We start from the raw sequence: 14,106 nt of genomic DNA, 5'->3' as shown, positions 1-14,106 counted from the left end.
GCAAATGTATGAAAATAATTTCATCACTAACATTGATTCTTAAGAAAAGAGCTTGGTTTGTCTGACTTAAATCACGCACTATTGCCGTCGTTGTTAATGATTGATGATCTTCCATAGCAAAGTTCATCTTCCAGATTCAATTTTCCAGAGGCTAATTTTTTAAACCATTTCTAACTCTTCCGTTTAGCTACATCACATTTCCCAAAAGAAGCGCATATCTTACAACAAGCTTCTGCAACTTTGGTACTAAGTTTAAATTTGTAACGTAAACAAGCACGAGTTATTACATTTGACACAGCCATACTCTACTAAAGATTATACACTTTGATTCAAAATAATGATACGCCTTGAAATAACCTTTTACTTATATACAAAATTATTCCTCCGCTATATCTTGTTTACTAAATATAATTCGTAGTTAACAATAAAAAATTGCGCTCATTAAAAACCTTGGTTAATTTTTAACTAAATTAAATTAATGTCCTAAAATCCTAGCCTGTGTTAAAAAAAAAAATTTAATTGGGGTTCAAGCCCTTCAATGAGTACTTTATGCCATAATTATTTATGCTGTATTTTACTCGTTTATTTCAGAAACCTTTCTAGAGACATTTTTTTCAAAAACGATATCATTATAGGTTATGAAGAACCAACTTTAGTCACACCTTCTTATGCAGAAACACGTGAACTAATAAGTCTTTCAATTGGTTGTACTATGTCTTGAAATTTTCATTTATTGCAGAAACCCATCAAGTGAAATTGCACGGCGGCTTATTGCAGTAAAGTTTGTATTTTGTGTAAATAACATTGAGTAACACAAAAAAAGCTAAAATGTATATTTACCACAAACAGAAGTCCCTTGCATCTAATACTTTTAAGTAATAGCCCTTCGGGGCATAATAATACTTTGTAATAGAGAGATATTCAAAACTGTTTATCGCTACTTCCTAGTTAGGGGTCACTCATATCACTTGAGATTTTGGATGCATCAAACGTGTTGTGCATAAAGTTGACAAAGTTTACCCATCAAATCAGTATGCTAAAATGATTCTTAAATCAATTAAATCAGGTTTTACTGTTCTCTATTAAAAACAACTTGATCTTCGCTCCCAACTGTAATCACATGCCCATCTTGAAAAATAGATATCAACGAAAAGAAAATTAATGACCTGAAGAAGTTCGCCAAATAAGCTACATTTTTTTATGATTAAACCCTTCAGTATCTTACAAACCTAGCCGCCTGCAGCATCAATATATCGTATGACAATGAATTAAATAACAATTCAAAGAATAGGCTTGGCCTATATGCATAGACACTATGTTATATGTTATATTATGCTTTATGTTATCTCGTTTTTCTTCCATTATTTCTTTATTTTGTGTTCCTCGTTTAACTGATATTTCAACTTTTTTCTTCAATTTTTAACAAACTTAAACATCAAGATATTTACAACCTACAACTGCTTTTCAAAATCATTATTATAGTCAAAAACTTTTTTTTTAGTTAAAAGTTTTGCTTTATTGCAGAAACCCATCAAGTATACACACTTTTAGTAGCATAAAAACTTTTTAAATTATTTCCAATCATTTTTTGTACTTGCAATACAATAAGAAGCACTTTAAAATTTTTCCCAAACCAAAACAGTCACTATTTTTTAGGGATGAAAATCTCCCGGAAATTTTTAACTCGGGAAATTTTCCAAAAAAGATAAGTTTTTTATAACTAATGGGTAAAATTTTATGTCTTAATTAGGCAGTTGTTATGGACAGTTTTATCGTAAAATGTGAAGCAGATTATAAAAATTTTAGAAAGCCCCTCTGAAAAACATTTTTTTTGGTATTTTTTTGAGCTTTTTATTGTAACTATGAGTAACATTTTTAAATAAATTATTATAATCTAACACAGCTAACGTATAGATTATTATAATCTAACACAGCTAACGCATAAATTATTATAATCTAACACAGCTAACGTATAAATTATTATAATCTAACACAGCTAATGCATAAATTATTATAATCTTACACAGCTAATGCATTTATAACATGTAGCTTTCATAAAAATGTTTTGAATGCAATCTTTATACATAAAAATATTTCTATTTTTTTTAAAGTTTTATATGCAATCTTTACACATGAAAAAACTTTGTTTCTTTAAAATACATGAATAATACACAATAAAATCTATTAATCTGTTAATCTCAAAAATATTTTATTCTTTGTTTTTTTGTGAATATTTTACATCGAAGTTGAGAGAAGTAAAAGCTAGTTATATGTCAGTAAATATGTTATACACAATTATATGCTAGTAAATATTTTAAACACAAGCTCAAATGCTAACTTGTAAATTATCTACTTTTCCTTGTTTCACAAAAGTATTTACATAAAAGTATTATGTAACAACTTGAGCGTTTTATTGATTTTTCAAAAAAATGCGCGATTCTTAAATTGATAAACTTGACTATAAAAAATTTGAATAAAAGAATGATATTTTTCGCTTGTAAGTCTTTATTATTTTATATTTTTAGTTGAAATACTTAAAGAATACCCAAGTACTACGATGATAAAACGCATATTTTTGAAACAAAAAAATGAATTTTATAAAACTATTTAAGTTTATCGAAATAAAAAATTTTGGAAAATTTCCGGAAATTTTGAGCAGAATATCCCGGAAATTTTCAACTCTACAATTTTTAGAAGTTTTTTTTGGTTTTCCGATGATTAAAGGAAGGACTTTGACGGGTTACAAATTCGTTTGTTTACGAGTTTTGCGGACTTTATGTTACCATCTAACTTAAGGATAAATGGAAACTTGTATCAATCAAATATGACTTGTGCATATATTTATATAAAAAGCGACTCCATATTTTAATAACTCAAAAATTCAATTTTTACTCATCACCCTTAAAAGGAAAAAAAAGTTTTAACACATATTTTATTTTTCACATAACTATAAGTGCTAAGTGACCTATTAAATTATGGCTAAAGAAATGCAGAAGTTTTATATATCGCATGGTATGTAGATTTGTTTCGGCTATTACACTTTTTTAAATGTTTAAAATATTCTTAAACGATCTGTAATAATTAAGTTATAATTAACGTAAACTGTCCTTTCACCGATCACTTAAAATTTATATAATTAACCAAATTTTTTATTATAATTTCCTTCCTTAGCAAAGGTTTCGTCAAAGTCATTTGTTTTTTCTCTTTTTAGACATTATGTGAACAATAGTTATTGTTAGGAATCTATGTGCATAAAGGAAGATGCAAGTTAACTTATATTTTTCCTTATTTCATAGGTTGTCTCATTGATTTTTTAAAATTAGTAAAATTATGACTTTGTGTAATAAACCACAAATTAATTAACAATGCATTAGGTATTAAAAATTTGTACTAATTTTGAGGTTCAATTTTTAATATCAAATTTTATAATATCAAATTTTTTTTCTTACTTTTGAGTAAAAATCTATAAGGTAAAATGCCTTGAACAAAAAATATTATATTGTGAAACTTTAGAAAAAAGAGTTTTTTTATAATAATTCTGTAAGGTAATTCGTCCCCTACAATAAATTTTTTCTTCATTTCATTTAAGATTGTAAATGTAATTGAAAAACAATTTATTTCCTAGATTTTAAAATAAAAGTTAGGTATTAAACAAAAAAGAATAAACTTTTTATTGTATTTTAATCTGTATGTTATTATTACTTTTTAGGCTCCATTAAATTTATAGTAGAACTTTCTTCAAATTCTCCAACACTAAAAGAACTAGCTGAAGTAATTGAAGATAAATGCAAGGTTCCAGTTAACAGGCAAAAACTTGTATGCAAGGGTAACAAGTATTTACTTTTTTTATAAAAAGAGTATAAATTATATTATATAAAAATCTATTAGTCATATTTTTTTACTTAAAATTTTAAAAAGGTTCATTGTTTCTCAAACCAGAGTTGTTAATAAAGGCTTGTCCAAGACCAAATGTTGCTAGACCAAGACTGCATATACAAACTCAAGGTCATACATTTAAACGTTAAGTTGTAATTTCAAGATTACAAATTGAGAGGACAAAGAAAGTAAAAACAATAACTTAAATGGCCATAGTTTTACATGCGTATTGGTTTTAACAGATTTCTATAAAGCTGTCATTAAAAAATGACAGAGCTGTGAATTAAAGTTAAAATTTGAAAAATATAAAATTTGCATTTTATTTTTAAAATATAATTTTATTTTTAAAACAAAAGACTCCATATATAATATATATATATATATATATATATATATATATATATATATATATATATATATATATATATATATATATATATATAAACAACTTTAAAAAGTATTCTACACAATAGAGTGCTCAATGTTCTTAAAAGAACAGAGCAATTATATATTAGTAGAAAATCACTTAACTAAATTTTTCCATTTCGTTTGTTATATAAAAAAATTTAGTTAAGTGATTTTCTACTAATATATATATATATATATATATATATATATATATATATATATATATATATATATATATATATATATATATATATATATATATATATATATATATATATATATAAACAACTTTAAAAAGTATTCTACACAATAGAGTGCTCAATGTTCTTAAAAGAACAGAGCAATTATATATTAGTAGAAAATCACTTAACTAAATTTTTCCATTTCGTTTGTTATATAAAAAAATTTAGTTAAGTGATTTTCTACTAATATATATATATATATATATATATATATATATATATATATATATATATATATATATATATATATATATATATATATGTTAGAGATGTTATATAAACTATGAATGCATGTTAATATAACATGGCATTACACTGAAATAGCTGCTAGGGGCTTCAGTACATACACTGACTATGTGTGTGTATATATATACACACATAGTCAGTCATCAATTAAAATCTGTTATATAGATCAGTAGTAATAGCTTCCTTTTTTTGCTTACTTATTTCCATACAGCTTTTCTGAAAAAGAATAAAAACAAAGATTAATCAAAAAAACGATTGCTGCACCAATCCAAACCCACAGTCAATATAGCCTCCTTTGGATGTTTTATTTTATATTCCCTTTATACATTAAACACATTCAAATTCAAACACATATATGACAAAAATAAAAAATAAAAAATTTGTTTGTCAAAGATTTGTTTCAGAGTAAAGTTAAGAAAGGGCTGTAACAACAATTTAAACAAAAAATGTTTAAGATTGTTTTTGTAAAAAGTCACTTTAATTCAATCCTTGCTAGAAAATAAGATTACCCAATAAGAAAAAAAAACATTAATATTAGAGGTTTGTACCTTAAAAAAGATGGAAACTTGTAATCAAAAGTCATGTTGATAGGAAATTAAAATCAATTAAAATTTATAATTTTAATTGGGAAAGAAGTAAAAAACTTTTTAAAATTTGCTTACATTTGAAAATTTTTCATTTTTCTAAATTTTTTATCAATAATGCCATTTCTTATAAAAAAGAGAGCAGCATTTCCTCAATAGTTAATCGGAACAAAACTGGTATTTTTTAGGGAAAATAATGATTTCACATTATACTTTGATTAAATGAGTCAAAGGTAACCTAAATACTTGGCTTGAATTTTCTTGGGCTATATTTGAAAGTTTTAGACTAAGTAAATCTGTATCTAAAAATGATCTTTAAAAAATTAATTTACCTTAAAATTTTTAAATTATTAACTTAAATTAACTTTAAAGCTGTTTCAGGAAAACTTTCATTGTAACAACCTATTTTAAACAACTTTTAGTTTAACAAGTATGACAATTAAAAATTAATACAATAGTATTGGTCATATTTTCTAAAATATGATCAATGCTATTATATTAAATATCTAATTGGAAAATTTTGACCTGGGAAGCTATGCTTTTTATGTTATGCTATTGTTTGTACCAATTATCATAGTATTTTATTATCAATTTGGATCATAGTCACATGATTTAATAGTCATGCTTAAATAGTCACATAATTTTATTAACTGCTATATTATTATTAAAGTCCTAAAATCAAAAGTTAAGAATTATAACAAAAGTTTAGGCTTATAACACTATATCACAATGAGGAAAAAATTTTAACAAACAGGTTTTATTCCGAATAAATTTTATAGAAAGAATAATATAAAAGTAACTAGCATACTCATTTTTATTAATTAACTCATTAATAATTAAAAAATTTTTAAACTCAGTAAAGTTTAACTTTAGTGAAAATTTGATTGTAAGTAAAGTAAATAAAAAAAAATTAAGTTTCTTTCAAATGTTGAATATTCTTGGAAAATCTTAATCCATTACTTTTCATAATCAAAACGATGGAGAAAAAAAAAACATTCAACAAAAGACATCATGGGATGCGGAGTCCCAAAAAGGACTCTGGATTTGAAAGTCACAAAAAGATTACTTTATCCTAGTTTTTGGTATCCAGGAGCTCTAAAAATATAAATAAGTTTATGGACTACAAATAGGAAAAAAGTTAAGACTTTTAGGTTAGAGGAACAATCATTTAATGAGCCCAGAGTCCTTAAGTATAATAGGTGGCAAGGACTCCAGGACTACAGGACTCCAGGCTTAAAAATAATAAGTTTCAAGTCATTAAATCTCATGAGATTTTTTCTTATAGCAGTTCATAAGTCAACAAACATGTTTAGAGCTTCTGGACACTACAGACTTGGAAAAAGTAGAGATATAAAGCCGGAGTCCTTTTGAGACTCCGCATCCCTGATTTATATATATATATATGTATATATATATGTATATATATATATATATATATATATATATATATATATATATATATATATATATATATATATATATATATATATATATATATATATATATATATGTATGTATATATATATATATATATATATATATATATATATATATATATATATATATATATATATATGCATTTCTATTTATTTAGGAAAGACATTGACTCCATTAACTGCAACTTTAAATGAGTTAAAAGTTTGCACAAAAAGCAAAATCATGGTTATTGGAAAAAAGGTTGTTTTTTTTTCAATTTTTATTTAAACTGTAATAAGTATGTATTTTTTGTAATGTAATAAGTATGTATTTTTTGTTTTTGTGTCACTCTATAAGGAGTCTTCCATAAAGTATGTATGCAGGTATGGGGGAGGTGGATCCTCCCCATACCTGCGTACATACTTTATGGAAGGAATGATAGAGAGTATTTACACGGTTTGACTATCTCTCATTCTATATCTCTCCTAAAACACTATTTCTTTTCTTTTTAACACGAGTTTTAAAAATCAAGAATATTTTATGTAACAAGCACTGAATTAATTAAAAGTTTTTTGTTTTTAATGTTTTGAAAAACTTATGTGTTGAAGGTGTGTAACTGCATACGTATGCATTATTTTGATAAATAATGGATATATATACAGGGGGCGAGGAGGATTGTTGAAAGCATTATGTGTGTACATGGGTAGGGGGTCCTAAACAGTATTTTTACTGCGTACGTACTTTATGATTGGCCCCTAATTATTTCCACTGAATATATATATATACATTTTCTGAACACTCAAGAGTATAATAAGTAATATAATGGTCAGGTACAATATAGTAACTATATACAAAATACACAGCAGAGAAAGCAATTGTCAGGGCAGTCTTAACTTCATTGCAATCTTCTTTAACATTCTCCCTTAAACCTTGATAAATGGACATGCTTCACTAGACGTAAATAAGCTAGAAGAAAATAAGAGAATTGTTTTGACCATAAACATGGAAGTAATGGTTATAATTGGAAATCGCAGCAGCACAATGAGAGTAAAACAATAAAGAAGAGTGAGACTTGACTTGGAGTCATCTAGAACGAATAAAAGATTCCATGCCAAGAAGTTATATAATAAGCACATTTGTCAGCAGGAAGAAGAAAGTTTTCTACCCAAGGGCCATCACAAAGAAAATCACGGAATGAGTCCCAGTCAGTTTTAAGGTAGTTGTAAGAGGTCCGATGAATTCTGATGATGAAGAAGAGTGAGATAATAGTTTCAGAGAGATCAAGCTGTGATCAGAAGCACCTAAGGGTGAATATTGAGAAACTGAGCACTGACTAGGATCAGAAACAAGACATAAGTTGAGTAGAAAAGGTAAATGATTCGAATTGTCTGGATCAATCCGAATCATTTTGTAGATTATCGTAGATTGAGAAAGGTAAAAGTGTCCCAAAAAATGGGTGAGTTCTAACGATTGTAAATACCCAGGCCAAGCATGTGACTATTGGAGTCTTTACGAATTAAATAACCATCAACACTAAGATCACAAGATGAGAAAGCTAAACTCAAATTGTTCAATTTAATGTTTAACGTTGTTTTTAAGTAGTTTTTAGGCTTTTTGAACATGTTTCTTACAATTAGTTATTCAAACAATTGTAATTGGCTAAAAAAGAATCTTCAAGTGTGTAATCGGTTATATATGTAAAGTCTAATTTAAAATGCTTAGTTACTGATGGTAACTTTACTTAGTTACTGTTTAGTGACGATTATTAGTTATTCTCCCAGACATTTAATTTAACTGATGTCAAATTAAATTGTTTTAACATTCACAACTTCTTATTTGATATTGCAAAAATCAGGTAATATATTTAAATTATTTTTTTTTCCTTTTGAGTAATTTTTTAATTTAGTTTTAGTTTTATATTACTAAAGTTAGCCTAATATATTTTATTAAAATTGATTTAAAATATTGAATATTATATTTTATATAAATGCATGTAGCAGACTACATGTTAATTTGGTAGCTATGTTATGGGCCATATGTAGCTATTTGGTAGCTATGTTATGGGCTATGTAGTAGCTATGTAGTACCTATATAACAGGTAATTAAGTAGCATGCTGCATAATAGCTATGTATTAAAATTAACAACAACTTTCCATTTGGAAAGAAAGTCATTCTTTTTAGTAGCAACTTTAAGCAAATACTGCCTGTTGCGAAAAGATTTTTTATAAATACTAATATTGTTCCAAAAATTAAATATAAAATTCCAAGCGTTAGATCTACAAAATGATATAACTTTTAAATAATTTTATAAATGATAGACAAACTATTTTTTATTTTTAAATATACTTAATTTATTAATGATTATTGTTTTACCATTAAACACATTATTTATTACAAAAAAGCTTAAAAAAGCTAACTTTGTTACTGGAAACCCAATTTCTGTTCCTTGCCTGCTGTTAAACTGATTTTAAAAAGGAAACTAGCGAAGCAAGTGTTGTGACTTGCAGTGCGTATAGAGCGAGTCTTTTGAACTATCCAAACAAGTGACTTGCATAGTATGTAGAGCTAGACTGTTATGCTAGCTGGCTGTAGAGTAACCTTGCCAGCCAAGTGGTGTATTAAGTAGAGATGTGATAGCATTTAGTCACAAGAAGTCTTACTGTTGTATATCTAGGTTCTGTTGTCTAGATTTCATAATTATTTAGAAGACACTTTATTCTGATAATATTAAGTGTAATGTAATTTTAACCTACAATTATTTGCTATGTTCTATTTCTTTGCACAATTGTAGTCATATTATTGTTGTAATTATTTGTGTTGATAGACAGCAAAGCTTATCTTTCCATTGGTATCTATTGTTAAAAATGATTATAGTTAGTTTCATAACTCTACAGAACTGCTATTAATCATAAAAGCCAAGTCAACATTTAGTATTACTATAATAAAATTTTTTTAAATCACTAAATCTTTGTGTTGTTAATAATTTTGCTCTTTGAATAAGATTTTGTAGTTGGCTTTATATTAAAGATTTATCCCATTGAAAAAACGATATTATAATAAAGTAATTTTTGTCAATGTCACTATGTTATTATTTTAATACATGTTTAATCAACGCTCTCATCCAAAAAAAAATTATAAACATTTTAAGTTCTCTATAAATCTCAAATCTGGCCTTGTGTGGAATACAGTTGCCATATCTGGGGCAGATCTTCTAATGATGTCCTTTCTCTTTTAGACAAGGTGCAAAAATGTATTGTAAACATAGTTAGACCTGCTCTTGCAGCCAACCTCCAGTCATTATCACATCATCGTAATGTTACTTCTCTTACTCTTTTCTATAAATACTATAATGGGCATTGCTCTAAAGAGCTAGCGTCTCTTGTGCCATCTACTAAAATTCATTCTCGTGTTACTCGTCATTCAGTTAGGTCTCATCCTTTATCTGTGACTGTTCCTAAATGCTCCAAAAACTCTTATTCCTCTAGTTTTTTTCCTCGAACATCAGTTCTTTGGAATTCACTTCCTTCATCTTGCTTTCCTGATTCATATAGTTTGAAATCTATTAAGTTGTCAGTCAATTGTTATCTTGCTCTACAATCTTCATCTTTTCTCTTCCAGTAACTTTCAACTCTTATAGTGGTTGCTTGCAGCCTTGGTGGGCGCGAAGATGTTTAAAAAAAATAAGCTGTCCCCCTCCCCCTTTTCAATAAGATGGTTCTTTGTCCTGTAGATGCTGGCGGTTATAACTGAGTTTGAAAAGTACCTTCATAGCAAAAATTGTGATGTCTTCAATATTAATTATTTACTAAGATAAACAAATGTTGACAAATGTTGTGTGTTGCATTTTTTTTTAATTTTTAATTTTTTTTTGAAATTTGTTACAAAAATGCATATATTTTATTTTGTTATATATTTAACTCTATATCATTTATATATTTCAAATTAATTTGATTTATATATATATAAATTTAAGGCTTACTGTTTTTATGATTCTTTAAAAGGTTTTTTGTAAAAACAAGTCTAAATATATACTTTTTGAGATATATCTATTTTTCAACCTTTTTAGTCATTAACTATGCAAAAATTGAAGAAAGTTTCAAATTAACTAATTAGCTCAATGGAAAGTTAAAAAAAATGTAAGGCAAAATATATTATTATTTTCCGCATTTTCAAAATATGGCCTAGATATAGCTAACAGTATTTTTTTTTTTGTAATTAAATTTTGTTGCCATATCAAATAACATAAAGATGGCTTCAGTAAAAGAACAGAATGAAGTTTCAAAACATAAAGTTAAAAAAAGCAATAAAATAGACAATGAAAGTGAAATTTCAATGTTATAGAAGCCAAAATAATCAATTTAGCCAAATTTTAATATATCCACTTTACAATGCCATGCGCTTATAACACTTAAGCAATGCTAGAGAATAACGTCAATAAAGATCTCCAATCAAGCTAAGAGCATTACTGTTTACAATTTTGTGTAAGTTATTGAAACTAAAAATTTAAAGAATAAGTATGAGGTGTGGATCAGGGCTATTATGACCCATTTAATGGGTGGGATAGATAATGAGGTTGTTAAAAAAAGTTTACCAAGCGCATACCTTTTTTATTTAATGTTAATCATAACGTTGATACCAAGATCATTATTATCTACCATTTTACTATCTACCATTTTATTATCTACCATTTTATTATCTACCCTTTTCTAAATTCTATTGAAATAAGTGGTAGGTGTGAAATGGACCATAATAATAACAACCATAAAGTAATTGTAATACGGGTTTTATTACGGATCCGGATAGCTCTAGTTATTACTATTATTAATGCTATCATTACTTTTACTTTTTGTTGTTGTTGTTACTATTACTATTGTTATTGTTGTTATTATTATTACTGTTACTATTATTGTTTTTTTTTTAAAAAAAACAACATATTTTCATAACTTTCTCATCTTAAAAAGAATCTTTTCTTCAAGTAGTCAAAGACATCATTCTTGAAATGTAAGTATTATTTTTAGAATACATATGGTTTTGTTTGATTTGATCCAAACAGTTCATCATGATTCTACGCTAGTTAAATAAGTTGTTATAAAACTATTGATATCCACTGTTCAATGTCACTGATGTATACAACTATTCTGTAATAGCATGAATATATAATTAAAATGTTTTGAAACTATAGTTTATAATCTTCTTAGGTTGACTTAGCAGAAGAAGAAGCACTAAGAACAATAAGAAAAACAAACGAAACCGCTACTGAATACCTAAAGAAACTTGAAGATATTAAACAAGAAATAGATAGTTTAGAAAAAGTAAGATAATTTTTTATCCTATGATAATATTTCAGTATTGAATTTAATGCTGCCGTTACCCATTCGTGAGTGTTTAAAATAGAAGTTACAGCAGCCACCAGAATAAATGGCAAAAAAGAGTAGCAGCACTTCTTGTATCAGAAAACGTGAACGAAAGTGTATGCAAATATCTAACTTATGCAAACTTCAAATTATGTAATGTTAAAACAAATCAAGTTTTACAGTTTTACTTTTACTTGAATTGCAACAATATTTCCTTAATTTTGATTTATAGTATTTATTTGCTGTTATAAAAAGTCATTTAAAAAGTGAAATGCCTTGATCTTCCACTTTTTTTTTCAAATTTCGATTTTTAAAATAAAAAATAAAAACATTTTTGAAGTTCTATAGATTTTTTTACTTTTATAAAATTTTACTTTTATTTAAAAATTGGATCACAGCAAAATCTCTTTACTTTTGATTTAAAGCATTTATTTGTTGTTTTATAAAGTTATATTTCGTCTTTTTTTTTAAACAGTGTTAAAAATTGGCAGTTTAGTGTGTCTTAGTGACCGAAGTAGTTAGCTTGCTATGCTTCGAAAGTACAACGCGAGTGTTCAAATCCAGTCGCTTGCATATTAACTTTCTTCAATCTTTTACAATTTTCTAAAACACAAATTCAAACATTTTTAAAGCTCTATTGTTGATATATTGAGATACAATATACTATAACAAATAAAAGGGAGAGAGTTTTTAAAAAGCCTAAAATTGCAATAAACATCAAAACAGTGGTAGAAATTTTTTGCGTGTATGTCAAGATAGAGAAACTTAAGTCATTAATGTGCTTAGGTAAATAATTAAGTCTACTCATTCAACACATTAAAAAGACAACTTTTATTTTTAATAAGAAAAAAGATTTAACATCCAACATTTCTTTTTTTCAAATTTAAATAACAGGGTGAGGTTTTTAAGCTGCGGATGGTCTGGAAAAATATTTAATAAAAACTTAATAGAAACTTAATAAAGAAAAAAAATTTTAAGTCATAACCAGTTTTTTTTATAGAAGTTTGCAATTTTACAATAAGAAGATATAAAGTATTGATCATTATTTAATTCAAAACAAAGGTTTGACAGCTTTTTATATTCTTCCACTAAATAGCCGTTTGGGCAACGACTACCAAAGTGTTTAATATTTTTTAAAGTTATGCAATCAATTATTTTTTTATTCATAACTTTAAAAGATAGACAATATGTATATATAAATATATATGTATATATAAAGGTATATATGGTACAATACGTATTGTTTTTTTACAGCTTACTAAAAAATATTGAAATAACTGTATCAGACTCATGTGGATTAGTTTATTCATCAAATATTCATCTAACCATTAGCAGCCTCTTTTCCACATGAGAGCCACGAAGTTCTAGTTCTATATCTAGTATTATTATCTAGTTATTTAATGTGGTCGTCAAGAGCATCAGTGTTGGGAGGTATAAATTTTTATCCATACTTCCCCAAAGAGTTAATAAAGAGCTTTATTTTACATCAAATGTATCCCGTGGCGTTAATATATATATATATATATATATATATATATATATATATATATATATATATATATATATATATATATATATATATTCTTTTTAACATCTTTCAACAAGGTTGCAAGCAACCACTATTAGAGTTGGAAGTAACTGGAAGAGAAAAGATAAAGATTGTAGAGCAAGATAACGATTAACATATGACTTAAAAGATTGAAAATTATGTGAATCAAGATAGATGAAGGAAATGAATTCCAAAGAACTAATGTTTGAGGAAAAAAACTAGAGGAATAAGAGTTTTTGGAGCACTTAAGAACAGTCACAGAAAAAGGATGAGACTTGATTGAATGACAAGTAACACAAGAATGAATTTTAGTAGATGACACAAGAGACACTAGCTCTTTAGAGCAGTGCCCATTATAGTATTTGTAGCAAAGAGGAAGAAAAGCAATGTTACGACAATGTGATAATGGTTAGAGGTTGCCTGCAGGAGCA

The 14,106-nt window shown here is 26.4% G+C and overlaps 1 protein-coding gene across 2 annotated transcripts in view; it reads left to right on the top strand.

The window, feature by feature from the left end:
• Positions 1-2,752: 2,752 nt before the first annotated feature.
• Positions 2,753-14,106, top strand: part of LOC100199450 (BAG family molecular chaperone regulator 1) — a 16,438-nt gene continuing 5,084 nt past the window's right edge. Inside the window, exons 1-4 of one of the 2 annotated variants that reach the window (XM_065788229.1) lie at positions 2,753-3,012; positions 3,710-3,826; positions 6,951-7,033; positions 11,971-12,084. In XM_065788229.1, the coding sequence (XP_065644301.1) occupies positions 2,976-3,012; positions 3,710-3,826; positions 6,951-7,033; positions 11,971-12,084 (351 nt within the window). In that variant the 5' untranslated portion in view covers positions 2,753-2,975. The remainder of the gene's footprint in view (positions 3,013-3,709; positions 3,827-6,950; positions 7,034-11,970; positions 12,085-14,106) is intronic. The other variant, XM_065788228.1, reaches the window with a different exon arrangement.

The sequence above is a fragment of the Hydra vulgaris genome, chromosome 01, assembly GCF_038396675.1.
Source record: "Hydra vulgaris chromosome 01, alternate assembly HydraT2T_AEP".
In the NCBI taxonomy this organism is placed as follows: Eukaryota; Metazoa; Cnidaria; class Hydrozoa; order Anthoathecata; family Hydridae; genus Hydra; species Hydra vulgaris.
Note: the sequence above shows the minus strand (reverse complement) of the source record. Positions and strands in the feature narration are given on the sequence as shown.